General features: G+C 44.5%; 2 protein-coding genes across 5 annotated transcripts in view; one reads left to right on the top strand and one right to left on the bottom strand.

Annotated features, from left to right (window-relative positions):
- MAF (MAF bZIP transcription factor) overlaps positions 1–20334 on the bottom strand; it is a 177064-nt gene extending 156730 nt beyond the window's left edge. For 2 of the 4 annotated variants that reach the window (XM_068693233.1, XM_068693235.1), the window contains exons 1-2: positions 18418–20334; positions 7939–8004 (exon numbers count right to left, since the gene is read on the bottom strand). In XM_068693233.1, coding sequence (XP_068549334.1) covers positions 7971–8004; positions 18418–19502 — 1119 coding nt within the window. In that variant the 5' untranslated portion in view covers positions 19503–20334 and the 3' untranslated portion in view covers positions 7939–7970. Of the gene's footprint in view, positions 1–7937; positions 8005–10837; positions 15568–18417 lie in introns of all 4 variants that reach the window. The other 2 variants (XR_011099836.1, XR_011099835.1) reach the window with 2 other exon arrangements.
- LOC137862105 (uncharacterized) lies at positions 20170–25724 on the top strand. The gene is made up of 3 exons (XM_068693784.1): positions 20170–20187; positions 20319–21081; positions 22756–25724. The coding sequence occupies exons 1-3, from the start codon at positions 20170–20172 to the stop codon at positions 23061–23063; spliced, it is 1089 nt and encodes a 362-aa protein (XP_068549885.1). The 3' UTR covers positions 23064–25724.
- Positions 25725–27431: the final 1707 nt, after the last annotated feature.

Raw genomic sequence — 27431 nt, 5'->3', positions numbered from 1 at the left:
ACATAAAAATAATGTAGATGCATAAATGACTTTAATAAATTAACACTTCATTTTGCATTTAAAATAACTACTTGGGCTATAAATCTATCTTAGTTTCAGTTCCACCAAGAAAGAATACATCCAGTTATCTGTTATTTAGATCTTACCTTTGGAACTGTATGTACACACACACACACAGATATATATGCAATCACTGTGCTGTTGTTAGCTGTGCTACTCAAGCCCCATTGCAATATTTATCGTATATTTATTTTACAACTGAAACCCTGAAGTCGGTTTTACAGTTTAGTTTAACGATACCAAACTTTGATTATAAATTATAAGTGGCTTTATTGCCAGCCTGAAGAGGCAAAAATTTGGAGACACTCGATTGCCTGATCCCAATTAAATTTTAAAGAAACAGTAAAGTGACACACATTCTCCGAATAGCTGAGCTCTAAGGAGAGCTGCAAATGACTCCTGTCAGCTGTATAGAGGGGCTCTACCCTCAGAGCACTTCTTTGCTAGAATGAACATTTGACAATTGTCAGCAAGCTTTAGAATAAAACCAAACTAAACAAAAGAAAACAACAACAACAACAAAAATCCCAAGGATCTTTCTTAACCGTTATTATTTTCATTGCAGAAAAAAAAATAGCTTGTGGGAGGGTAGGGGGCAAAATCAGACTCAGCGCTTTGTCTGATTCTGCAACTCAGGAAGCAAAACCTGCGACAGTTGTTGACAAAGAGAAAACAAAAAGGAAAGTTTTACACTATCTGGAGTGGTAAGAGGGATGCACAGGCATTTCTGGCCAATCTCACGATTTTCTGACTACAGCCCTGAGCCAGACACTGAGTGGCTTGCTCTGAACTCTGAAGGCAGGCGAGAAGGATGGAGAAAGGTAGGAACAAAGGGAAAAAAAATGAAAAGAAAAAAAAAAAAGAAAGAAAAAAGAGTTTTTATTTGAGCTTTTGCTCCCCTCAAAGCCTGGCATTTTTCTCGCCTCTGCAGCACTCACAATGCAGGGAGGGAATGCACCATCTCCCACTCCCTGCGCCAGCCAGCTGAGCTGCTTCTCCAGCCGACCCAGGGCATTGCTTGGGCTGGGGGAGAGAGTCGCCAGCTCCAAAATCACCACCCAGGGGCCTGATCCTGCATTCTTCTCACACCCAAATATTCCTGCAAAAACAATGGGAGTCTTGGGTGTGCGGGAAATGCCGAAGTGAGCTGGCATTTGTTAACTGCTGATGGATTACATTAATATGAATATTTGTCTGTAGGGGACAAACACTTTTGAGCAGCGAGCACAACATTATGGGCAAAACATCAGCAATAATAACAAAAAAGGGTAGAGAGAAACATCATTGATGTAAACCATGAAATAAATAATATATGTCAACTTTTATGTTTCTTGGCTTTGATCTGGGAACAGCTGACATTAAGTCCAGGAACTGATACCTTTTTAGCTGAGAAGACACAAGATGTCAAGTTAGATTTTTTAGCGCAAGGCCAACATGTGAAAACAAAGCTAAAAGAGTTGGAGAAATGAGCGTAACAGAAAACACAGAGATTATCTCATGTCTTTGGAAAGAAAATGATGGGAGTTTCCACAAAAGCCGTGTGGTTAATATAATCTGTTCTACGCTTTTCCTTTCTCTCCTTATTAGAGTATAATTTGGGTCTGAGTGATATGGAAATAGATCCCTCCTGAGCATGGAGAGGCAGTGCTGCAGGTAGGGCAGATGCCGAACAAGGTCTGCAGCGTGTACCTGTGTACAACCCTCGCTCCCTGATCCCTGCCTGCCTCTCTTCTCAACTCGCTCGCCCAGCCAAGGAGTGCCTCCGTGGAGCACAAGAGAGCTGCTCTCGCCTTTGATCGAGCAAATCTGGCCCATTGTTTCTCGCTTGATTGCTACCAGCACCGGCTTTCTGGCATGGGTCTAAGCCCGGAGCCTAGCCGTCAGCTTCCCTACGCTCCTGACCACTTACACCACATAAATAGGAGCAGACCGTGGCCCTAGTTGTCTGTATCACAGTTGAAGATGGGAAAAGCGGGTTGTTCTCATCTACGCTTACGACTGTTCCTGGTTAAAATGACAGACAGAAAGTAACAGGCACACAGAAAAAAAAAAAAAATCAATGTGATTCTCCTGTTAAAATGCAGCCCCCCAGAAAGCAGCCCTCCTTCACAGGAGACCCAAACCAGCTTTTGCCCGGTCCTGTCCCGATGTCGGACCCAGCCCCTCATCCCCACCTAGCCATTCACACTGCCTCTCACCGTGCTCCTGCAGCGCTCAACATCCCCGGAGCCAGGGCCGGTCCCTGCTCCGCAGTCCTGCCAAGCATCCCAGCTGCCAGGAATTTGTGCCAAGGGAATATCGGTGGTGCAGCACAGCGTGCGGAGCAAATTTGCTTAATTTAGCCCAGGCCTTAATCTCGGTGACTTCGGCAAGCTTGTTTGTGTGCAGAAGGGCTGGGGAGCCCAGCTCTCAGATGTCAATAAGCCAGCACAATACCTCTGCACAACATGAAGCCAGCTATTTAATTACCTATCACTGCTAACAAAAGCTCTCTTTATTTTGATTAACTTTGAGAGAACAAGGTTCCCTACCACCAGAGTATGTTTAAATAATTACACAATACAGAATAACATGCCTGGAAACACAAAAAGAAGGGGGAGCAGGCAGAGGGGAAAGAAAAAAGGGAAGACATAAACTCAGTCTTGCTTCCCAATTTAAACTACGAATGACCTCTGGGTCAATTTTTCAGAATATCTCAGATCAATTCAATTCTCACCTCCGCTGCCTACCTGCTAGCAAATGAACTTACTGTGCCTTCCAATAGACAGAAATGACTAAAAGGAAATCGCATTTAGCTGCATCTGAATAACCATGGTTATTAGATGATGCGTGCAGAGGAAAAATTACCATTCCCCTTCTCCTTCTACTCTTTCGGTTGTCATTCTCACCTCACTGGTGATTAAGATGTAGGATGCTCTTGCAGATTGTTAATTAGGTGTTAATATCTGCAAGGGGCCACAGCAAGCTCCTACACCTGAGGTCATTTCTCAGAAGTCGGGCTGTCTCCAGTGACAGTACCTGTAATTCCCAGAGCTAGTTTGATTCCCACTCAACAGCTGGAGCTAGTGTTTCTTTCATGTCTGGTTTCATTTCCTATCTGAAATTATATGAGTGCTAATATCTTTATTATCTTTCCCGGAGAAGTGCAATGCTCGAGCATGGCACAGCGTGTTGCTCACAGGCTTTCTTATTTATTTATTTATCTCCCCCCACCCTCCCACCCCCCAGCATTTTTGGAACATTTCAAGCAAAAATCTTTATGACCAGCAAATTTAGAGCTGAAGACTCCATTACAGATCGGGGGGTTAGAGAGTAGGAGGGAGACTAATAACATGGGGACTAAAGAAAAGCAAGGCTGCACCGCTGCTGAATGATAATGGCTTGAACCTTGGGAAATGAATGTAATGGCACCGAGGAATTACAAGGACAAATGGGACCTTTACATACCTTGCAGGTGCACAGCAGTTATTCCATATATGTGTGTATGTGTGTACATATAGGATTTTAGGATGTATATTTGGGGGGGGGAGTGGGTTTGGAGAGGGGCACATAACCGAACCATGATTTGCTTACATTTTGACTGATCCAAATGAGTTGTGTTTCATTCAGAAAATCACCTGCTCCCAGAGTGCCTGACCTGTGGAGGGGTTTCTCACTCCGACAGAAGTCCCAGACATCACAAGTGTCGCTGCGGGAGCAGCTGCCCCCCCATCCCGGGAGCGGTAGATGGGGCTTGTGCCGGTGGCTGCCCTGTGCATTTCTTGCCCTAGGACATGAAGTAAGGCGAACGGCGAGCACTCCACCACACCAGCCTTCATTAGAAGGCTTCCATTGCAGCTATTTTTTAACTTTCACAGAAGCCTAGAAGGTAAGAATTAATTATCCGGGTTTATAACTGTGTAAACTGAGATATAAAGAGATCAACGGTAACAGACCTTTAGAAGACACCTAAGATAACAAGTTTAAAGTGCTGCAGTATTTTGCTGAATCTAGAATCAAAGAACTGGGTCAAAGTCTCACAAGTGAGTCAGGCTGTAACTCCCAGCTCTCGATTTCTGCACTCTAAACATCAGGACTATATGTGGAAGCCTGAGAAGTAATTTTACACATGGGACGTTAAATCAGTACTTTTCCTGTCTCATCAATCTCCCGTATTTTGGTACAGTGTGAGTCATTTCATAAGTGGCACAAATTAGGAAATCCAAAAGAGAAGTTTTAAAAATATTTCAGTTTTTGTAGCAGTTAACTTAAAATCCTCTATTAGAATTAAACAAAAGCTAAAGCCACATCAGTGGAAAAATATTTTAGAGTTTATTTTAAAAACAGGGAAAACTATTAAATTGATTTTACTGGGAATTTGGTGGGAGTAAAAACTGTCAGATATGTCACACACAACTTTCTCTTTCCTCATGAAGACTCAAGATATTTTGATAATTCATATTCTCAGGAATAAGCTAGAAAGGAGTGTGAGACATTGTGAAAGTTTCTTCTTTTTTCTCTCTCTCTTTTTTTTTTCAGTTTGTTTGTTTGTTTGTTTTTAAATACTAGAAAACAGGTTTTTTACTTATGTAAAATGACCAGTAAATTGTACAGAATATGTTTGGGAAGAGAAAATGAAGGGAGATATGTTACTATCAATTTCTTAGCAAGAACAGCATGTTGCCTCCCATTTGAAATAAAAGATTCTCATTTAGACTTAATATAGCACATCTGCTTGAAAAATACGTACAAGGCTCCCATTGACTGCTATGGGAAACTTGCCAATAATATTTCATGGAAGTTATCTTGATATCAGGCTCAAAACATAAAGACATTTTAAAGGGACGGCTAACTCAACAATGGGAAGTTAAAAATAACTCACTCATACACAAAGAAACATGATTGTTTTTACAGTTGTTGGCTTTAATTTTCAATTTTATCAGATATATGGTCTTAGAATAAAACTTGGGGTCTACTTGCAGGGACGTCAGGCAGCTTGACATCACAGGCTGTGGCCATGAAATGAAATATGATGCCACAAACAACAGTCAGATTTGGTTGTACATCAAAAATACACTTGAAAAACATGAGAAAGCAAAAGGTCTTGTACAAAACACAAATCTCTTTTAAAAATGCATGTGCGAATGCAGGAATAGCAGTGAAAAGTAAGCAAATATATACTTTAAGATTGCCGTGATTTCCCTTGTGTGAAAAGTCTTAGAGGTAAACTGAAAAGGGAACAGAAAATATATTTCTGTTCTTTACTGCTTCTTGTTCTCTCCTTAGTTTTAGGGCTCACCCAGATGGGGGAATTATGTAGTAAAACATACCGCACTGCTACCCATTCCCAGGGTGGACACTCCTACTCCAGAGTAAAAGTGGATTATTTTATTTTATTTTACTTTATTTTATTTTGTTTTGTTTTGTTTTATTTTTAAAGCAGCTTAAGCTATACTGGGGAGGGTTTGGGGGGGATCCACTTTTACTCCCAGATAGGATCACCCATCCAGGGAATTCACAGCACAGCTACTGACTGATAAATTCATATCTTGCTTTTTATTAGTATGACTTGCTCCATAGACGTTCGCACGCTGGTGAAAATCTGGGGCCTGTGAATTCAATGGGGCTTTTACCAAAGCTGTGGTGGGGCCAGGACCTTTTCTTTCACTTGGGATGGAGGCAGGGAGCAGTTTAGATCCTAGGGTCCATCATTTCCACGTCCTGCCCTTGGAGCATTACTTAAGCCCTTCAGAGACCCTGGCTTTGTCTTGAAAAATTAAATATTAACAGTTACACAGTGATAAAAGCCACCAGATTTCTTCTCCTTCACTTCATTTTTAAGAGAAAGCTGGGCTGTAGTTTATGTGTCAGAACCAAATTCTGCTTTCCAACATTATCACGCCAATCAGGAAATAATTGGGCAGGTTTCAGGATGTTGGAAGATGGAAAAGCTGTTCTTCACCAAACAAAACACACTGAAGTCGGATAAAATAGGTATCAAACATGTCTGGGGTTATGTATGTACTGGGAGGGATGTTTGCCACGGCTACTGGGAGTCCTGCACATGGAACTGGCCAACACATGGCCCTTGGAAAATAACACTTGCCTTAAGAAATACCGCAGTGTATCCTCAGTGGCTGCAAATCCTGCTGCCATTAGACACGAGGGGGAAATTATGGTGAGGACGTCTTAACCAGCACCCGCCAAATGCTCCGGTCATATTTGTAAAGGGAATTGCCTTGAAATGCTAAAAGTATGCTAGAAATAACATAATTTGTTCAAAGTAGTCAAGTTAGTCAGTTAGACCATGGAGACCACTGTCCACTACTAGAAACGTGCAGGCTGAAATCCCCTTAATCAAAGCACCTCCATGAATAGCAATGAATATCTCCATGGAGCGCGCCTCCAGAGAGTGTGGAGTATTGGAGTCTTCATAGCTCAGCTTATTATTCCTAATATCACAGAGACACTTCCCTGAATTGTCCTTCTCCTTCCCAAATTCCCCATCTGACCAGATGTCTTTCTCTTTCTTGCTTTCACCTGTCAATCATGCTCACAGCTGAAATTTGATTTCTCTCCCAACAGTAACCTTAGATGAAATATTACCATAGGGGTCAGATCTGTCTGAACCTTGCCATAAAAGTTCGTTAACTCTTACGAGACCCGACAGCTATTTGCTTAAAAGTAACAGATTTTGCTGCTGTTTTATCCTATCATCTGTGACAGGGTAACCACAAAATATTGGAAGGAAGGAGCAATGAATTGTCCCAGAGAGCAGCAGGTTAAGCAAGTCCCGAGATCACAAGTGCACATCAGGGAAAAAGCTTTTGCTTTTTTTTTTTTTAATATATGGATAACATGAATTTGTATCACTTATATGATTTATATATACCTAATTATCACATACATAAATTACAGGAACTGGGAAAGGCTTCCTCTCAGATTATTGCAATTGTAGCCATTACACTGGGAAAGAAGTTGATGAACAGGAGCTGCTCCTTCAATGAAATGTCTCCTTGAGGAGCCCACTTCTGCAGGCTGTATACCCTCCTTTCTATCCTATTTGGTGTAAAGTCTAGAGTGCTGGCTACCCCTTCCCCACTCTCACTCATATTTTAAATGTTTTTTTTTAATAAAAGCTAATTACATGAGCTAATAAAATACTGTTTTACAGTAGCACATTATGTTTGATCAAAGTGTGGTAGGGTGTATTCTTAACTAAAACAGAAGTTTTCATAACAAAATTCAGGCAGGGATCTCTGTCATTGCAACCTTGAAGCTCATTTAAGCCATTTAGTATTTTTTTTACAGTTGAGGTCAATAAAAATCAGATTCCATGTGGAGGAAAAAAAAAAAAAAAGTGCCTGCTTGAATCTAGCAGGGAAAGGGCCTGAACATTTAATCCCCACATTTTTGTTAGCGGCATATTTTTTAGTCAATGTTGACAGACTGAATGAACATGAGTTTGATGAGGAAAGCAGTGCTGTGAATTAAACTCTATTGTAAACTGGGAGTACAGAAGTTGCCTAACACAGCCTCATGATTTTCATCAAGATCTGAAGGAGACCTTCAGAAGACCCATCCTTATTCCCCATAGCTGATGTCTGAAACGCTGGCGCTTGAAGAAAAAGAAAGAAAACATTTGCAAAGGATTATATATGAGTTGTGGGACATGGGAGAGCTGCCTGCCTGACAAAAGTACAAAGCCCAGTCACTGCAGAACGCTTCTTGTAGGCACCTGAAAGCCAGCCTCATCCGAAAGCCTGGAAGCTGCACCGGGAGACTGCCAGTGGCTCCCGGGCTCTGACCGCAGCTCCCTGTGAGCAGCAGGAAACAAAGCGGTGACATTACCATCCCTCCCGAAATACGAGAAATTGCTAATGAAAGTGAAAACATACCTTTTTTTTTTTGACCTCAGGTAACAGGGAATTTCACATCACCGTTGTAGAAGATTCTCTCGGGTACCTAATTTAGTAAATATATTAAAATATGCCATTATTAAAAGGAATTTTTAGCATTGTAAAACATGTCTGTTGTGCCACTATTGTACAAATAGGTTCTCTTATATTCAAATCCAAAATTAAATTCAGACAGTCTCATGTACTGTATATTAACTGTCTGTGAGTGAAGAAGAAAATTAAAACAGTTTAAAATGAAACATTTCTAGCTTGCACATCTGGTCTCTACTTAGCATTAATAACAGGAGAATTTTACCAATATATTACCTTAAAAACATATTTTTGCCTCACAGTGAATATCACCTTCTAAAATCTGAAAATGTATTTTTTGTATTTTTTTTTCTTAATGATTATTATTAGCTACACTAATGTAATTGGCAAAATAATAATCAATTTCTGTACACGTTCCATTATTTCCCAGACAGTACTTTAATAACAAAAACAGAGCTGTCATTTCTCCCTGCGGTCGTTCACACTGTACAAATTCCTACTGTCAACATATATTTAAAATCTAATTTAAAAAGAAATTCAACATACATAGAGTGAATCTTTGTACAATAAATGAGGAAAGTCAGTGAGTCAATCTGTGTTTCTTTAGCATGGATATTTTGTTGTGTCCCCTATATTTAACTTTCTCTCCCTGGGTATATATACACAGGCATGTACATATATTTTCTATAAACTGCCTGCAGGAACGTTTCAGCTCCATCAAGTTATTGTAATAGTACAGCATAATCAGAGCGAGGATAAACCACGAGCCTGATCGTTTTTTATTAAAAAAAAAAATAGCAAGACGCACTATAGGCGCTTTTTCAGTAATTTAATGCCAGAACGGCTCTGCAGCTTTTACAAAACTCGCCTGCACGTTTTGTGCCAGCAGGATTGCCCCTCTCCCTTCCAGCATCACTCGGGAAGGTGCAGCGTGTCCCAGGGCTCCCCATGCGGGAAGCACCAGGTCCCTTCAGGGGACAATTCGACATTCAGTCATTTTTTTTCTAGGAAACCTTTTGCCTGACGTCTGGGGCTGAGCTGCTGCTTTGTGACAGCTCCTCTGCCTCCCTCACCCCGCCGCTGATCCCCTCCCAGGGATTTTGGAGAAGGGGGGCAGCGCTTCTTTAAACACGATGCTTGGCATGCGGCCCAGGATCTCTTAAATACAGTGACTCCTGTAGACCTTTGGTGTCATTTTCCTCAAGATGACCTTTGCTTTCATGCCCAGTGGTGAATCCATCCTGTTATTAATGCATTCGGCCGACAGGAACAGGTATTCAGGTCTCACACCTGAAGAGCATCGAGAAAGCGATGTGGTCAGCCTGCTTTTATCATGCTTAGCCTTTGAAGAGGACATCCCTTATCTAAAACCACAACAGTTCAGCCACATCACAGGAGACCTGAAACAGAGTGGAAGGAACCCGCTTCCACCGGCAAGGCGCATTTATTCATTTAGCAGGTTTATTAAACTATCAGTTTATTAATAAGGAAAGAGACTAAGAAAGTAAGACAGCAGGAAGGCAGCCAGAGACACTGAGCAGATTTGTTAATTTAAGAGGGCTGATAACTTCCTTTTATTTTATCTGGCAGAGTTGGTGCAAGAGAGTTATACTTGAATAAGTTTTCTGCTCTATGCTGAGCTATTTTAAAAGGATTTCACAATAAAGGAAGCTGAAAGACTGTGCACAGTCTGGAGACTGTATCTGGTGTGACATGAATATAGTATTTTAAACAGATTTAATCTTACAGTATTCCCTCCTCTACAATGACTTTGCAGGAGGAAACCCTATGGAAAGGAAAATCTGTTCAGCCCACACCACAAAACACTGAATCGCACTGCAGGTTCCAGCATCTCTTCCTACGTATTAAAATGCTTTCATCAGTGATTTTAGAAACAGTTAAGTTTTGGCGAAGGGAGAAAAAAAAAGGCAGAAAAAAAGAAAAAGGAAAAAAAAAAAAAAGCTAGGTCTTATTTGGTTCACTTTCAGGTTCATTTTCATTGCCACTAATGTTTCAGTGCAACAGCTCCAAGTGCCTGAGAGAGCAGGGGTTGTTCATAGCGGAGAGCACCGCAGCTTTAGAAGTGATACCAACAACTCAAACTGATTCTGTCTCCATCCGTTTCAGCATTGTGACAACCCACTACCAAGGCCTTGGCAAGACATTTTGTTTTAAATTGGAGAAGTGGGGTTCAGGCTTCAGGAGAGGGAGTTTACTTGCTTTCTTTAAGAAAGGGCTTTAAGCTTAATCACATCCATGCTCCATCCATCGTATAGATTTGGGAAACTCAGCCTCGGAAAGCTGTTCTCCTCTGTACTTCAGATTCTTTAAAAGCCATGAAATGTAAATCCTGCTCCCCCCACTCTCCTTGCTCCCTGCAGAGATCTCAGGGTCTGATCCAAAATGCCATTAAAAAAGATCCCTTTGATTTCAGAGGGGTTTAGATTAGACACAGGTGAAAAAGAAAAAAAAAAAAAAAAGGAAGGAAAAAGAAAAAGGGGAGAAGAAAGAAAATAAAAAGAAAAAAAGGCAAGAAGTGAAAGGGAAAGGAAAAAAAAGGAAAAAGAAAGGAAAAAGAAAGGAAAAAGAAAAAAAGGAAAAAGAAGAAAAGAAAAAAAAGAAAAGAAAAGAAAAGAAAAGAAAAGAAAAGAAAAGAAAAGAAAAGAAAAGAAAAGAAAAGAAAAGAAAAGAAAAGAAAAGAAAAGAAAAGAAAAGAAAAGAAAAGAAAAGAAAAGAAAAGAAAAGAAAAGAAAAGAAAAGAAAAGAAAGGAAAAGAAAAAAGAAAAGAAAAAAGAAAAGATAAAAGAAATCCTGTGTGCAAAATGAAGGAAGTGGCTCCACAAACGTACCTAGGGGATGGTCAGTCAACTGGAGCTGCCTGGGTGACCCACCGGAGCTAAGCTCTGGATGCACGGACGGATCCTTTAGTTACGCACAGCCTCCCCTTTTGTTCCAGGAATTGAATTTAGAAACAAACAAACAAGCAAACAAACAAACAAAGGAAGCCACCCCGCACCCTGCCCCAGCCCCCTGGTCCCCCCGCCCAGTCCTTGTCCCCTGCTGATGGCAACTGCCTGTGGTGGGACCCCGGGGCTGGGGCCAGCACCCCAAACACACGTGGGGGTGTGCGTGTGCGTGTGTGAGCCCCTCCACCCCTGTTGGTGCAGCCCCCACAGCCCCGAAGCAGCCCAGGCTGCCCGTAGAGCCCCCCGGGCAGGGATACCCCCCCTCCCTTCCCCAGCTCAGGGTTATTTTCAAGCTGCTCCAATCTGTGACAGAATCATCCCCAAATGTGCTATCCCCTGGCCATGGCAGGTGCCGGGCGGGCAGAAGTGTGTGTCCCTGCTCACCCCCTCGCCCCGACACCCTGCAGCCCTTGGGGATGCTCGAGTTCAGCACCCAAAAGCCAGGGCTGAGGGGCAGGGAGATGCCAGAGCCGGTGCTGAAATAGGGTGTTGAGCCTTTACGCCTCCGTACGCAGTCATTGACATTTCTGTTTTAAAGGGGGAAGAGCTGCTGAGAACATTTTTCGGGACTGTGCTTCTTTATGAATTAACAATTGCAAGAGGCAACCAGGGACACTCCATTCCCTACCCCAGCTGGAAACTCAAAGGCACTGCTCAATTTGTTGGTTGTTGGCTAATCTGTTTTTTTTTGTTGTTGTTTTGTTTTGTTTTGTTTTTCCTGCGTGGAAACCACTTCTAGCAAACTTCTGCTCTGGCTTCAAATCCCTCCACGCAAGACATCTCACAGAGATGCATGTGAGAGAAAAAAAAGCAAAGGAAAGCGTGTCACTGAGTCCACAGGGCTTCACTCCAACCGAGAGGAGAGGCTGGGCAGTCTCCAGCCCTGCACCACAAGCACAGGCCTGCACACCTCTCTGCGGCATTGCAAATGGCACTGCCTTAAAAGCTAGGCTTTGAAAGGGGAAAAAAATAAAAATCAAATGTGGCAATATAGAACGAAAATGATCATTTCGGAGAGTGATAAGATACAGGCGTCTCGCATTGGGGCACCAAGACGTTATCACACTGTGCCGGGTCAGCCTGATAGCGGGGCAGATAGCTGGGGCTGCCTATCTCTGTCCTTATACACGGCCAGCCCAGAGAGAGCCTCACCGATCCCTGGCCTTTTGCTTTTCACTCGAAAACTTAAGTCACATCCTGGACTATTTTTGCATCGTGTTGGCTTGGAGCTCACAAGTCTGAATGCACTCAGCCCTCGAAGAGTGACAAATGTTATTCTCAGTCCTCCCCCGCAATTTCAGGCAGTCAAGAATTAAATGCAGCACGGCGTACAGTATTTTAATCTATTGATTTTGATCTGCCGTGCCCCAAAAATTCATTAGAGGAGAGTTAAAAGTGTGAAATGGTCGAGTGCTCTGCTCCCTCCCGAAAAGACCGGTTCTTTCAACAGCCACTCACCTCTGCCACGTCCTGGTGTGCTACCTCGTGCTATTCATACCGAGACGCACACTTAAAACAAGATATCTGAAGCATTTGACTACGGACTGCTCAAGTGTGTGTGTGTGTACAAACAGGATTGTTTTTTGTCCCGGCTGAGCAAACAAAATAAATCACACTCTCCATAGCTGCCCCTGGAAGGGCCAGGCCTCGTGGCAGCCTCTCACAACCTGATCTCAGTGACTTTGGAAACGGGATGGAGGAAAGTTTATTAAAAACCTGAATTCACAACACTGAACCGTGTAGCTTTTTTTTTTTTTTATTTTATTTCCTGCGTGAAATTTTTAATTTGGCCATCTGAACAGGTGTCAGAAACAGAGGGTCCATTTAGCTCCTCTGATGATCAGAGTAATAAATATAGAGGATTTCCTTTCAATGCAGCACATGCTGAAATGACACCAGTGTAGTTCTGGCATCTGAGCAGATAATTCTGATATATGCATCATTTCCTCCCTAAATCCAGGAAGCAGCTACACTCTGTATCTGATATTAGTATATTATGTCAAATAGAAATTGGTATTAAAATTATGAATGATTCTAGATCGAGAACTTCCTACACACTACACGGAGGGAGGGAGAGGAAACAGCTGCGCAGAAGCTTTCAGAAAGGAAAGGAAAAAAAGAGCTGGGAAAGTTCATTTTTTACACTTAAAATTTGCTGCCACGTTTTGCGGGGGGGGGTAGTTTTCAAATGGCATTTTGAGTCCACACACATATTTTTTTTTGTTGTTTTAAAAGGGCAAAGAGGACTTTCTAATACATAGAAGCTCTCAGTGCTCTGCTGTGAGCAGGCACTTCTCACACCGCACCTGCTGGCGGTGGTGAGGAAATAAATTTGAAGAAATAAATGTACACCAGTTGAAGAAATAAATGTACACCTGCTGAAGAAATAAATATACACCGGTGTGACCGGGCTGGTTCCCTCCCTTCTGCTCTCTAATTTTCGGATGCAGGCCAGGATGACGTTTTTTCTCGGGCAGGGAAAATGCTGCAGCAACCAACACGGAAATACTCATGGGCCCTGGATGCTAGGCAGAGGGGCTTGATTCATTTTAGGAAAATTAAAATAAATAAATAATAATAAAAAAGCCTAAGGGCGAGGTGGGGTGGAGAGGAGGGGGCCGCAGTGTATTGCGCTCCATTTCACGGCCAGCAAAGAGCCGCTCGGTGCGCGTATCTCCCAGCACTGGTCACATGAAAGTTCTTTGTAATGTAGTTAATAAATGGGAAAGCACCACAGGACTATGGTAGAAGCGGGACATTGTTAGTGATGGGAAGATTAAGACCACGCACGTCTCCTGACATGCGGTTCCCCGGCTCTGGCAGCGCTCCCCCTGCTTCGGCACGGGAGGGACCTGCAGGGGGATGGCGGGATCCTGCTCCCCTCGGAAAGCACCGGGGGTTTACCTCGAGCTCAATGGGAACAGGATCGAGGCCAGAGCCAAGCGAGGGGTGATTAATGAATGTGGGTTATTCAGAGCAGAGCGGTTCCAATTAGTCCCCAGCAAGCAGTCCTGCGGCAAAGGTGGGCGCTCCCCTGCAATGATTCATACAGAGAACCCCAAAAGTCGCTTTGCTTTAGTGAACATTAAAACTTACTGCTGTCATTTTCCTCTCCCTTCACTTGGGAAGTTAGTGAGTTTCAGGCCAAAATTCAAAGGCAGCCTAGAGAAGGCTGCATTATTTTTTTATTTGCAAATAAAGATTACACAGTGTAATAACAATGCGAAGCTCGGAGAGAGGCAAGCCTCCTCTTCCCTCTCAGGTTGGGCGTGTGATGGGAATTTTCCCTTTTGCACTCGGTCTATTTCTAGGAAGGATTTCTCTTATCACTGTTCAAACAGCTTTTTTTTTTTTTTCCTCCGAGAAAGAAGACACTTGAGGGAGGCAGCAGGGCTCTGCGCTACTCATGCGATTCCCACCGCCCTTCACACTCTAGAACCTGCTTCTAACCTTGCCCAGTGTCAGCCCGTGCTGGCAGTGTGGTGTGGGGACCAGGAGTGGGTCCCACTGCCAGTGGGCTCAGGGCTCTGCTGCCTTTGCCCCGTCCCCATAAAGAGCAGGGCTCCTCCAGGAGCTCTCTGAAAGGGTGGCAGTGAGAAAGAGCACCCGGCTGAGCCTCTCAGTGACCCTCTGTGAATAAACATGGGCATCAGCAAAGGCTCAGCCAGGGGAGGTGGGAGAAGGAATTAAAGAAAATCAAAAATAAAACCCGTCTTTATGAGAGGAGATAATTCTCTGCTCAGCCAATAGCGACCAGTTTACCCACGGCTTACACATTAACCAGAAAATGGAACTCAAATTAACCAGAATCTGGAGCTTGAACCATTACTCAAACCCCGGTGCAACAGAAGGTCAGATGCCAAAGGGCACTGCGCTGCCCGGGCGCCGGGGAGGGGCGAGGTGCGGCAGGGAGGACCGCGGCCACCGCCTGCCAAACCGGGGGGAACACGCCTGCTGCCATCCCCGGCGGGCACCACCGGGGTCCATCCGATGGGAGGAGGTGGGATTCCAGCAACAGGCAGCGCCCACAGCTCAGGGGGCATCAGGGTCGCATCCTGACCCCAGTACCCAGCGTGGGATGGGGCGTGGGTAGGGGAACGGCAACAGGTCCTCTGCTTTCGGTGCCACCAGCACCCAGCTGGGATGGTTTTAAAGCTGGGAAGGTGTTGGACCTACAGCAGGAGGAGGGGGGTGGGGATAAAATTGAATTTTTAAATATATATTTATATGCTGGGTTTATGAGGCTGGGTCTAGAGATAAAGCCATCGTCCCGGAGAGGCCAGAGCATTCTTCGGAGAGGCTTTTCAAATAAACTGGGCTGCTAATCCCATTCAGAGGGTGGGAGAGGACTCTGAGCACAGCCTGCCTCCTTCCTCTGGAAGCTCTCCGGGAAGGTTGCTGTAAACTAACTGGGTCGAGGGTCTGAGGAGCCTTTCGAAGCCGAAATGCCCTTTGACATGGAGAACTGCAGTGAAGAGGGGCTTGGAGACCTTAACATTTCTAGCACGTTAACCTTTGGGGCTGATTGTTTAGGGCAAATAACTTTCAAAAGTTGGAGGAAGTCCTTTGAATATTTTTCTCTGCTCCTTGGTTTGCTCTGGGCTTTCTAAGGCCTGTAGCAAAAAAAAAAAAAAAAAGAAAAAAGAAAAAAAAAAGAAAAAAAAGAAACCCAGAGGGCAATCAAAGGAAGAATTGGGGACAAAAGCAAAGAAAAGAAAAAAAAAGGAAGAGGCATGGACCCAAACGGCAAGAAATATTTCAATCTAACATTAAGTGTCTCTGTGACAAGCCAAGTCTGATGCGGTGTCATCTCTTGCTAGAGACAGGCACGCTTTGCTTGGATCAGATGATAAGAGGATGTGAAGTCTTCCCTTTCGCTTCACTCCATCATAAAACCATCAAAATACAGGGCCATATCATGTCATCAGGTTTGAAGCAGACCTCCCCTTTGAGATCTCCTAAAACCTGGTGGGATGATATGAGTCACTGAAACCGGGGTCACTGCGGTACTGAGAAGTCAGAGGACGCACCTGAAAGCTCACGTTTTTCATCTACCTGAAAGATAACTGATTTATAGTGGGTGACAATTTTCCATTTTCCACAAAGCTATCCTTTTCCTTCTTCCCTCATTTCCCTTATCGAGTCCAGCTCTGGTATCAGCATCACCCCTTTGCCATGCAGTACGCTGAAGTACTGCTGTCGGAGTTATTGAACTTTAAACTACACACTAAGAAACTGAGTACAGAATCAAAAAAATGCAGTTTATTATTGTAGATTATTCTCTCTTTTGATATAACCATAGAGTTGAAAATGAAAGAAAAGCACATAGGAACATCACACGTGGTTAGTTAGTAACTCAAGATATAAAACAATTTTGCACAGCAAAATATGTAAAAGAAAAAGTAACTGACAAGATTTTTTTATATTTATTGTGGTAAGATTTACTTTCCATTTTTTTTAAAAGACAGGATATCAGTCCCTGAAAATAAAATTTGCTGATTATTGCCTTTAAAACTGTGGAATTTTTGAAGTTACAGAAAATCCAGTTCTGCACCACAATACAACTGTAAAAAAATCTGCATCATTTTAAAACTGTGCAGTAATGCCATCTTTATAACTGCATAAATTGTATTAGCGTTCTAAACAGGTTTGTAATTTTTTTTTGTATTATATGCTTGCAGGTTATATCTTAGTGCAATTCAGTCCCAAATACTTCAATTTTGAAAAAAAAAAAAAATCCATACATTTTGAATGTAAAATACCCCTATAGATATAAACAGGGGTGCCTCCCCCTTTTAATACTTTGGTTTTCAAATACAGTCAGTGGTATAGCAAGGACTACATATACCCAACTTATATTTAAGTTGCAAGCACATGCTGCATAAACTACTTTTTAAAACAGTCCCGTTGCAAATTCTACCCCCCTTTACATCACGACAGTAAACAATTTAGTGCATCAATCTTTAAAAAAAAAAATCTACATCTAAACAGACCTAACTCTTTCGAATTTATCTATAACATTCCTTTATCTGTAGCATACATTTTAACTGGGCTAACAGATGACAGAAACTAGAATTAAATTATATACTAGGAACCCAGAGCATTCCACATTTGACCATGACCAAATGCAAAAGGAAAAAAAAAATAGAGAGAGAGAGAGAAAGAGGGATGGGGCAGATCACTTAAAATTATTTGTGTGACTGTTTTAGGCAACAGCATGGTTTCAATGTTCCCCCCAAATGGGATGTGAATTTTGCTTTTGAACATCTTCCCAAAGTTCTTTTTGTATTTTTTATCTTTTTTTTTTATCTTTTTTTTTTTTTCTGCCACATTATCAAAATCCATTCTGGCATGTTTTTTTAAGAGGGAATGCTTCAGTGCATTTAAAAGGAAGTCTGAAGTTTTGAATAACTCAAAGCAGTTTTAGAGCAGATGCAAACTTTAATGGGGAGGAAGAGGAGGAGGAAGATCAAAGGTTGCACTTTTTTGCTTTCAACCCAAAAAAGTGATGAGGCAATAAAACAAAAGGATGAATGCCATGCCATAATAGTCTCCAAAAGTCCATTTCCAAGCAAAAGAAAAAAAAATAATTATACCATACATGACCAGCATGCAGGGTTTTTTATTAATATAATGTCTCTTTTTCATAGTCTTTTGAAACAGTTATAGTTCATTGTTGCTAAGACAAAATAGCAAGCGTAATGCATGAGATGAGTATGGGATTCTAATGGCAGACTAAAGTCTCACGTTTGGCAGATTAAGGCCAAAACTCACATGAACACACCGAAGGTTGATGCAGGCTTGATTTTGGCAGGTTGATCTAGGTATATCTCTAGTTTTGCACAACAACGCTAAAAACTGATGGAACTCAGCAAGCTGGAGTCTAAAAATTTCACATTGTTTTTGTATTTTTTTGTGTATTTTTTTTTGTTTTATGTTTTTTTTTGTTTGTTTTTTTGTGTTTTTTTTTATTATTTACTTTTCGCAAAGCTCAAATCTCATATGAAGAACTCAGGATGGCAAAAAAAATCTGACTCTTTTGGACACAGCAAGCTCAAAAGAAAAAAAAACTCATGAACTTAAAAATATATATATAATGTGGATGGCAGGTTTCAAAGAAGAGCAAGCTTCATATGAAGAACTGAGTTGGTGGTGAGTTGGATCTTTTAAATTTAAAAAAAAAAAAAAACAGCAAGCCCCCACAAAAAAAAAATAAAAATAATAATAATAAACAGAAAAGAAACTCATGTAGAACTTTAGGTCGGCCAACACGGAGCCAGCCCACCTTAAAAAAAAAAATCAACCCAAAACCAACTTGGTTTTAAAATCGTTTTGAGTTTAAAAACAAAAAAAAAAGAAAAAGTGACACGAGGTGGCAAGCTGGGTTGTCGCTCTAGCAAAGCCCCCAACAACAACTCACACGGAGAACTTTTAGTTAAGGTGGCAAGGCTGTGGGCACTCACATGAAAAACTCTGGAGAGGAAGGGTTGTCGCTGCTGGATCCGTTTTCTCTGAAGCCATTGCTGACCAGCTTCTCGTACTTTTCCTTGTAGGCGTCCCTCTCCCGGACCAGCCTGGAGATCTCCTGCTTTAGGTGCTCCACTTGCTGCAGCAGCTGGTTCTTCTCCGACTCCAGGACGTGCCGCTGCTGGACTCTCTTGAAGCGGCAGGACTGGGCATAGCCCCTGTTTTTGAGGGTCCTCCTCTTCTGCTTCAGCCGGATCACCTCTTCCTTGCTGACGCCCCGCAGCTGCCGGTTGAGCTCCCGCACGGACATGGTGACCAGCTGCTCGTCCGAGAAGCGGTCGTCGAAGTGCAGGCCGCCTCCGCCGTGGTGCGGGTGGTGCAGCCCCCCGGCGCCCCCGCCGCCGCCGCCGCCGCCGCCGCCTCCGGAGCCGGCGGCCGACGACGACGAGGAGGAGGAGGAGGAGGAGGAGGAGGAAGGCGGCGCGCTGCCCGGCGCCGCGCCGTGGGGGTGCCCCCCGGCGCCGTGGTGCGGGTGGTGGTGGTGGTGGTGGTGGTAGTGGGGCGCGCCGCCCTGCGCCGCCGCCGCGGCGATCACCGCCGACACCACGGCGGCCGCCGAGCCCATCTCCTCGGCCGGCCCCGAGCCCCCGGAGCCGGCGGCCGCGGCCAGCTGCTGCCCTCTAGCATAGCCATCGAAGGCGCCGGGCAGCGGGTGGTGGCTGCTGTTGATGAGCGCCTCCACCGCGTCCTCCGGGCTGAAGCCCAGCGCCTCGGGGTTGAGCTGCTGCGGGTAGCCCGTCATCCAGTAGTAGTCTTCCAGGTGGCCCTTCTGGTCGCTGCCGGAGCCGGGGCTGGGCGCCGAGAAGCTGGGGGACGGGGGCACCGAGCTGCAGGGCGTGCTCATCGGGGTGGAGGAGAGCGAGCCCCCGGCGATCAAGCGGCCGCACTGGCTGATAATGCGGTCGGTCTCCACCGGCTCCTTTTTCACTTCAAACTTCATCAGATCGAAGTCATTAACATATTCCATGGCCAGGGGACTGGTGGGCAGGTCGGAGCCGCTCATTGCCAGTTCTGATGCCATCCTTTTGCTGCTGACAGTCCTCCAGAAAGGGTGCGCTCCGGGAGCGAGGGGACTGCTCTGAGTTGCCGCCGGGTGAGCCAGCTTGCTGCCGGGCGAGCTCCGCTCCGCACCGCTCCGCACCGCTCCGCACCCCTCCGCACCGCTCCTCCTGCCGCTGCCTCTCGCCGCAGCCTCGGCTCCGGCTCCGCTCCGCTCCGCCCCGGCCGCTCTCGCTCCGGCTCCGCGTTATCCCTTGCAGAGTCTCCGCTGCTGCTGATGCATCAGAGCGAGGGGCTCTCGCTATTCGCCTTTTGCATAAAGGTTTTTTTTTTTTTTTCCTCCTCTCTCTCTCTCTCCTCTCTCTCTTTTTGCAGCTTGCAAACTGCAGCTGGAAGTGTTAGCTGGTGTTGTTGCGAGTAAATCTCTTTTCTTTTTTTTTTTTTTTTTAGGTTCAGTTTGGTTATTTTTAACACTTCATGGTGCCTTTCCTCTGGGCTTTCTCATGCAAAGTGCAAAGCGAGGAGAGAGGTTCATCGGGGAAAGGAGGAGGGAGAAGAGACCGAAGACAAAAAAAAAATCAAAGTCGATATCGCAACCAAAATAATAACAATCATAAAAAAAAAAAAAAAGGAGAGAGAGAGAAAAAAAAAAAAAAAACACAACTCAACCCCAAAGCTACGGCAAGAAGATGAAAAATATTTTAAAGGTTTCATCCAGCAGGAGAGTTTAAAAGCATTGCAGAGTTTTATAGCGCTCCTGACGTCAGCCTCCGAATGGCAAATTGGCTGGGCGGGCGGCCCAATGGGCTGCCTGCAGCCGCCGGCATTAGCATAATAGTATAGAAACAAGGAAACTTTTCGGGGCTGTCAATCAGGGCGCAATCAGCTGACTGTCAGCTGGGAGCGCCGTAACCCCTTCCTGCCCGCCCCGTTCACCGGGGACCGGGCACCGGGCTGGGGCCGCTCCTCCCGCCGGGACGCGCCGTCGGGTGCCCGCCCGGCTCCGCTCCGCTCCGCTCCGCGCTGCCTTGCTTTGTCCTGCTTTGTCCTGCTCTGTCCTGCTTTGTCCTGTTCTGTCCTGCTCTGCCCCGGGGTGCGGAGCCCTCGGGTGCTCCTGGCCGGCCGGGCACCCGAGGGCACCGGGGGACTTGGCCCGGGGGCGTGCGGGGACGGCCCGAGGGAGGGGGCTGCTCCGGGGGGCTCCGCGGGGCTCGGCGGTGCTGCCGGGCTCAGCCGGGCTCCAGCCGCTACCTGGTGCCGGTACCGAGACCCCCGGGCCGCCCCCCCGCGGCGGCTCCCCCCTGGGTCTGCCGCTTGCTGCCGGCAGCGATCGTTCCCCGGCCGTCCCCAGCAGAGAGGTCCGAAAGCCCTGCAAGTTTGCAAGCCCCGCTCCCGCCGGCGCTCGGCCGGCCTGGCCGGGCTAATTAACGGAATACATCGCGAAACTAATTGTCTTCTTTTTAGCCTCCCCTCCCGGTGCCCCCCGGCCGGGGCTGGAGGGGGGGGAGCCGTGCGAGCGCGGAGCGGGCTGCACCCGGCGGTGCCGAGCGGCGGCGGAGCGGCTCCGTTCAAACCTCGACAGCGCCATCTCTCGTCGAAAGGTCAGTGCCGAGGCCGTCCCCGGCCGGCGCCGAGCCGCGGGAGCAGAGCCGAGCCGTGCCGGGCCGTGCCGAGCTGTGCCGTGCCGTGCCGTCGGGGCTCCGCCGTCGGGGCTGGCCCGGCCCGGCCCGGCTCAGGTCGGCTCGGTTGGGGTCCCTTCTTGGCCCCCCTTGGGCCGGGGAAGCCCGCAGCCTGCCGAGCTGCCAGGCTCGCTTTGTCGAGCGGGCTTTATGGGAATATCGATAGAATTAAAGTTACTTGTAATTCCGTGATAAATGAGATGTCTCTAGTAAGTAAGATTAAGTGCGGTGCTATAAAGTTGTTTATCTGAAAAGTAATTCTCAGAAACCTGACTTCTGACACTTGGTCATATATTAAACCAGCTTCTTGAACATTGTACTTCAAATCCTCCCTTCTCCCCTTGCCCGGTCCCTTCCCCCTCCGAGTTTGCTATTTATAACCGTGCACGGGGTATGACTTTGTAGGTGCAGGCAAGTCTCTGGGTAATTTTTCACCAACTGTGAAAATCATCATTTGCGATAGCCAAAGAATCTCTGCTTCGGAAATAATACTTGGCTAGTGGATTCACGAATGGATAACATCTTCTGACTATGCCATTATCAGTATGAGTGCCAGTACTAACATCTGAAAGTCATACAGCGTGTACTGTTCCTGGCAGTTAAAAAGGTAGGGCATACTGCAAATTTAGGAAGATAGCTACATCTAGAAGTGATTGCAGAGGCAATCCTGTAAAGTTAAAAAACGCTACCGATGTCGCTAACAAAATTAAAACAGTTCTGCACAGCCCCACAATGCACACGCACAGAGAGCCGTGGACATCTGCTGGGTTTATCTTGCAGCTGATATTCGTGACATACTTAATACGACTTAACTGCTCCGGCTGGCTTTCCCATTTCTTCACATCGTAGGAATCAACAAAACTTCCAGGCTCGCAGCATAAATCCCCACAGGACAGTCCAATTCCCCGTATTTGTTTTTTTCCTGAGGAAGATGAATGTGGTACTGTATATCACTTAACGTGCTCACCTATGAGGGGCATAAAATGTGTGCTAATATTTTTAAATGAAAAGGTTATTGCTTTTCAGAACATACAATCGTAGTATTTCACTTGCCTGTTTGATAGATGTCTGTGGAAATATGGCTCCAGCCCCATAAAATAGTTTATTTGGACATGAGGATTCAAAGTGCTACATTTGCAAACTAGTAAATTTCCTGAGTAAACTCTGAACTCGAGACAAAGAGTATGAAATTGTGTGAGCTAATGGGGACCGTCTGTTAATTGATACCAATGTAAGCAAGTGCTGCAAATTAAATCAGAGCTCTGACCTACCAGAACAGCAAGTAAAATTATTAGTTGTACAATATTGTTCTTGTGTGATTATTACACAGAGCTGCCGCACCAAAATGTCTCTGCTGCTCAGCACACCAGAGAAAAAAAGATTATTAGCAATTTTTGGATAACCTTCAGAAGCAACATTCTCCTCTCTCCACTATATAATTCTCATTTTAGTACTATTTTTCTTTATTATTTGGCTATTCACAATGGGTGTCTAAACATTTACAGTCCTCTATTACCAGTGTTTCTTTCATAACAATCGCACACTTTCATTTCAATTAGAGCTATTCAGTCTTCGGTTTTTCCACAATTATCACAGGCCAATTCCCCCAGACTGCTCCCTTTTCCCAGCACTGCTCGTTCCTGATCCAAGCAGAGGGAAAACTCCAGCGTCCCTTTCGTAGCCCCTTGCTCCAGTTTGTTTTCCAGCATCTCTGCTCGACAACGCGATGTGGAGCCCTGCCTGCTCGCAGCTTGCTGCTGACCTGCTTCAGGAGCTTTCAAACTAATGTATATTTATTGCGGGAGACTTTTCTGACAAATCGTGCAGGGGGACGTGAAACATTAACTCCAAATTCACTCGAATCGCGCTGCACTGGGACGAGCACGCCAGCAGCATATGCATGAACTTTCATCGCTGAAGCGTGCGTGTGTGTGCATGTGTGTATGTATCCACCACAGAAGATTTAGCAGAGGCGAACGTGCGGGTTATGAGTTATACAGACCCAGAGTGTAATTTGTTATAACTTAAACACACGTCGAGAACAACACATTAAGTACAGTTGCTGCTCCTTTTGTTTACCTAGTGTCTTATTTTATGGTGCAGAACTAAGCAGTGTCCACCAAATTTAACTATGAAACTGGCCAAATTGATTTCAGAAAGACTTCTTTGGAGTAACAGAGTGATAAGGCATAAACTGCTCCTAGGTGCAGTGCTAGATAAATCCTTTTAACAGTCTTCAGATCAGTTAACAGGGTAAGTAAATCACATATCACTGTTAGCAGATTTATGGGAGAGAATTAATAGAATCAGACGAGATAATCTGGTAGGGATAAAATTGCTGAGGAAACAGTCCTGCCTTATATTTGAGGATCTGAAACAACAGTCTGATTACTGGGAGTCATTATGGATCGGTGAATTATGAGCTAAATCATCATAATAGTAATTCAGTATTTATTAATTCTTTTCTCTTTAAACAACTCACAGACGCAAATAAAAGCCTCTCTCTCTTTGAAGACACATTCTTTATATATTTTTATTGGATGTAATTTACTATTTGCATTACCTGTATTTACTTCATAATTGAACATTTTGCATTCAAATTTATGTAATGCATTATGCTTGAGAATATATTTCTCCCTTATTAGCATAAATAGTCACTTACCTCATGAATTACTAACAAAGTTTATCTGAAAATATAGGTATATTTTTTATTAAGTGGAGCACAAGCATATGTACAATAAATTCTGATTTGCCAGTCGTGTTGCAGAAACACATAACAGCCCCGTGTCGGAGAAGAGGGAGAAGAAACAGCAGAGAAGAAGCAGAATCGATTAATACGTGTGTACTCATGACAATATTTTTTTTTCTGTCGATGCTTTGCTTATTTTTAATGAAGAATTAGTGACTCAAAGGGGTACTTCAGAAGGAGCAAATGAAAAAGGATCCTGCAGTGGCTGTCTTCTCCCTGTCCCCCCCAGTGCTTCCCGACGGACGTGGCTGGCTGAGGCTTCGCCACTGCAGCCTTGCTCCGGCTGAGTTCCCGTGGACCTGCTGCACACCATGGGTGCATGGTGCTCTAAAGTCACATTTTGAAAAATTTATTTTATTTCCTTAATCCTGTTTTTATGCTTGGGCTTCAAATTCCAATAATCAATATAATTTAGGCCCATCCTGCAGTATTAATGCAACCCTACTTATGCAAAGAAAACCCCAACCCTATTGACTTCGAGAACTGCAGGATTGAATCCTTGATCCCATTGAAACGAGTGACAAAACTTCTATTGATTTCAGGGGAAGCAGGATCGGGTCCTCGATGTTAGCAATTTGTTTATGTCAAAGGGCTGGTGCTACGAAGAATGAAAGACAGCAGCAGATCCGATGGCAGGAAATAAGGTCTGCTCCCCCAAAGTTAAAGACAAAATTCCCAGTTAACTTGGGATGGATCTCCTTCACACTCAGGCTTTATCATTGTGATACAAACCATGTGCTAACATGCATGTATATTTGGTTTGGACGCATAGAGCAAGTCCTCCTGGGAGTGTTCAGATGAGCATGTCTGTAAAAGTATCACAGCAAAATGAGCTCCTCTTGCCGCTCTCACTTTTCCCAAGCCTGGTACAATCCATTTCCGTGACTACAGTTTTCTGCCCCATACGCCTCTGATAGTGCTCTTTTATTTTAAGGCTGAGAAAATCTTCCTTTTAAACTCATGCTGAGCATCAAATTGGACTCCACTTGCAGCTGAACATCTTGGCTGCCTCTTTCTCTCCACCAGCAGCTCCAGTATATTTTATGTAGAACTCTCTCTGCTAATGAAACTTGCTTTTACTCTCTGTTCTCTTTCCAGTTTTGCATTAGTGTTGCTGAATCCATCAGGCTTGCCACCTTTGAAGATCTCTTAAAACTGTGCAAAAGGGGACAAAAATGCTTTATTTTTCTATAAAGAATCGTATTTGGCCAGCCTGCACAGACCCTGAATACAGTACCTCTATTGTATTTAAAATTTCTGTTGCTAAGTAGAAAAAAAAATAGTTTAAAAAGGCACACTTAAACACACATCTTGGTGGGTTTTGTGTAGCATCTCAGTGTTTTAACTCTAGAAATTGTGAGACATTAGCAACTGCTCTGATTTTATTCCTTTCAGCAGTCACTGTGTGGAAAGATGCAGCACGAGTGCTACACCTGAGTGCCTGAGCTTGCCCTGTGTCAGAGGGAAGGGACTGCTTTTCAGAAATCAGACTATTTTCATTGCTTGCTTATAATGTTTGTAAAATACTAGAAACATGCTGAATAACTTCATATGATCCGGAAAGAATTTCTCTCTCTGAAGGGAAGACATCTCAGAGGTGCAACAGAGAAGCTGCGAGCGGTTCTGTGAGAGGTGTCTAAAGGTTGGTGCCATGAGGTTTGTGTTGTGCCTGCTTTATGATGCATGTCCTACTTTGCTAATTCTCATGAATGGCTTTGCCTCAATGTAAAAATCAATAAAGGCATTTTGATGCCAAAAATCTATTTGTCTAAAAGATATAAAAACTGAAATTGCAATAAAGATTTTTATCAAGCTTTATGGTGGAATTTATCATTTATAACTTGAATGAGCATGTTCAGTTATACAATGTGGTGTTTGCTCTGAAATTAGCTGAAGTGAGCAAATAGAGGATCTGGTAAAATCTAGTGCACAGATTAATCTGAAAACTCTATAGAAACAGAAAACTAGCATTAGTTAAGGGAGGAGAATAATGCAGTTATATCACTGAGCTGTCCTGGCACTGTCCTGCGATACGCACGATGTGTTTGTATCTATTTTAGCTCTGAAAATCATTGCTGCCTTTTTCCCTTCTGTTCTGCATTAAGTTTCAGCAGCAAGGAACAGTCGCAGTGGCAGCATGAAAAAAATAACTGAGTTTTACGTGCTCTCTCTTTCCTAAAGCCAACTGCCAGTTAGTGGTGAAGAGGGCATGATTCTGGCATTACATTTTGGTGTGCTACTGTGAAGGTTGAGGTAGTCTTTATTAAAAGTTCTGAACGTCAGTAAATTTTAAACAAATCTGTGATTTGCCAGTGCCAAGTGTTTCCCCCGCTGTGGTGCTCGGGTTCTGCTGATGGAATCAGCTGTGGTGCAAGGAGAGAGAGCAGGTTGAAGGGGCTTTGTGGCACTGCAATGATGAGAGAGCCTTAAAACACAGGTAGAACCCGGGCTAAGGACCTCAGTACAGGTGCAGAAGGGAGCCAAGAGCCCGGCACACCTCCCTTAGACCTCTGCCCATCCATCCCTGAAGCAGGCACCCGCACAGCGAGGATGCCTCAGACATGATGAGAGCTGTCGGATGAAAGGTGGCTGCGAGCGCAACGCGCTGTAAATCAAAACCTCAGATGAGCTGTACGTACAAGAGCATGTAAGGATCTTACGTTACCTCCAACCTCTAATTATCCGACTGAATCTGGCCTAACCTGCTTATCTTCTGAGCATTACTCACAGGGTTTTGGCAGGAGGAGGTGTCAATGAATATGAGACAGTTCTGGAGCCAACACCTCTGCCAGCTGAACTGGCAGGAGCTGAGGCTTAATCATGGGCAGAAACTGGGGGGACGGGGATGTTTCCCCCTTCCCAGCCAGTCCAGCCATAATGGGCCCAGTTGATTATATCTCCTGCCCTCTCCGGCCCAGGTGAACTAGCTCTCCACTCGTTCCCCAGGTCCAACAGCCACACTCCACCTCTGGTGAAGGACGCCAGGTCTGATTTCTGTGTCAGGAGCTTGGCGGCTGGAGCTGTCGTCTTGACTATGGAGACAGAGCAGCATCTGTCAGAAAATCTATGTGAAAACAGTGTGGGTGCCAGCAAATGGGAGCTGTAGCTTTCTAATCAGCTACATTTGATTTGGTTTGATATATTTAACTTCTCCTTTTTTTTCTCCCACTATTGGCAAATGTGTTATTCTTCCCCAGAAATGAAAACAACCTGCAATTTACGGGATTGCTTTATAGAGTCTTGGTGCAGAGAAGTGTATGTCATGATGACATCTGATATCTTTCAGTGGCATTAATTGTCTACACCAAGAGATGGATGGAAAGTTTCATACTCCGTTTTTTCCTGATCCCCAAGAATTAGCTCACTGTTTTGGAAGGGCTGGGCAGGCCCAATTCAGATTTGTCTCCATCCGGAGTCTGGGTCATTCAGAAACTCTAATCCTTAACTAAAAGGAAATGATAAAAATATCCATGAAATTAATTTTCACACCTGCAGTTGGAATTAATAATGGCAACCAGAGTGG

The sequence above is a fragment of the Anas acuta genome, chromosome 10 (assembly GCF_963932015.1).
Source record: "Anas acuta chromosome 10, bAnaAcu1.1, whole genome shotgun sequence".
Taxonomy (NCBI): Eukaryota; Metazoa; Chordata; class Aves; order Anseriformes; family Anatidae; genus Anas; species Anas acuta.
This window is presented reverse-complemented; position numbering and strand designations above follow the sequence as displayed.

What these genes read in the sequence shown, in the direction of transcription:
- LOC137862105 (XM_068693784.1), top strand. An exon ending in GCGCCATCTCTCGTCGAAAG is followed by an intron (nt 21,082 to 22,755) that starts GTCAGTGCCGAG and finishes CAATTATCACAG; the next exon opens with GCCAATTCCCCCAGACTGCT.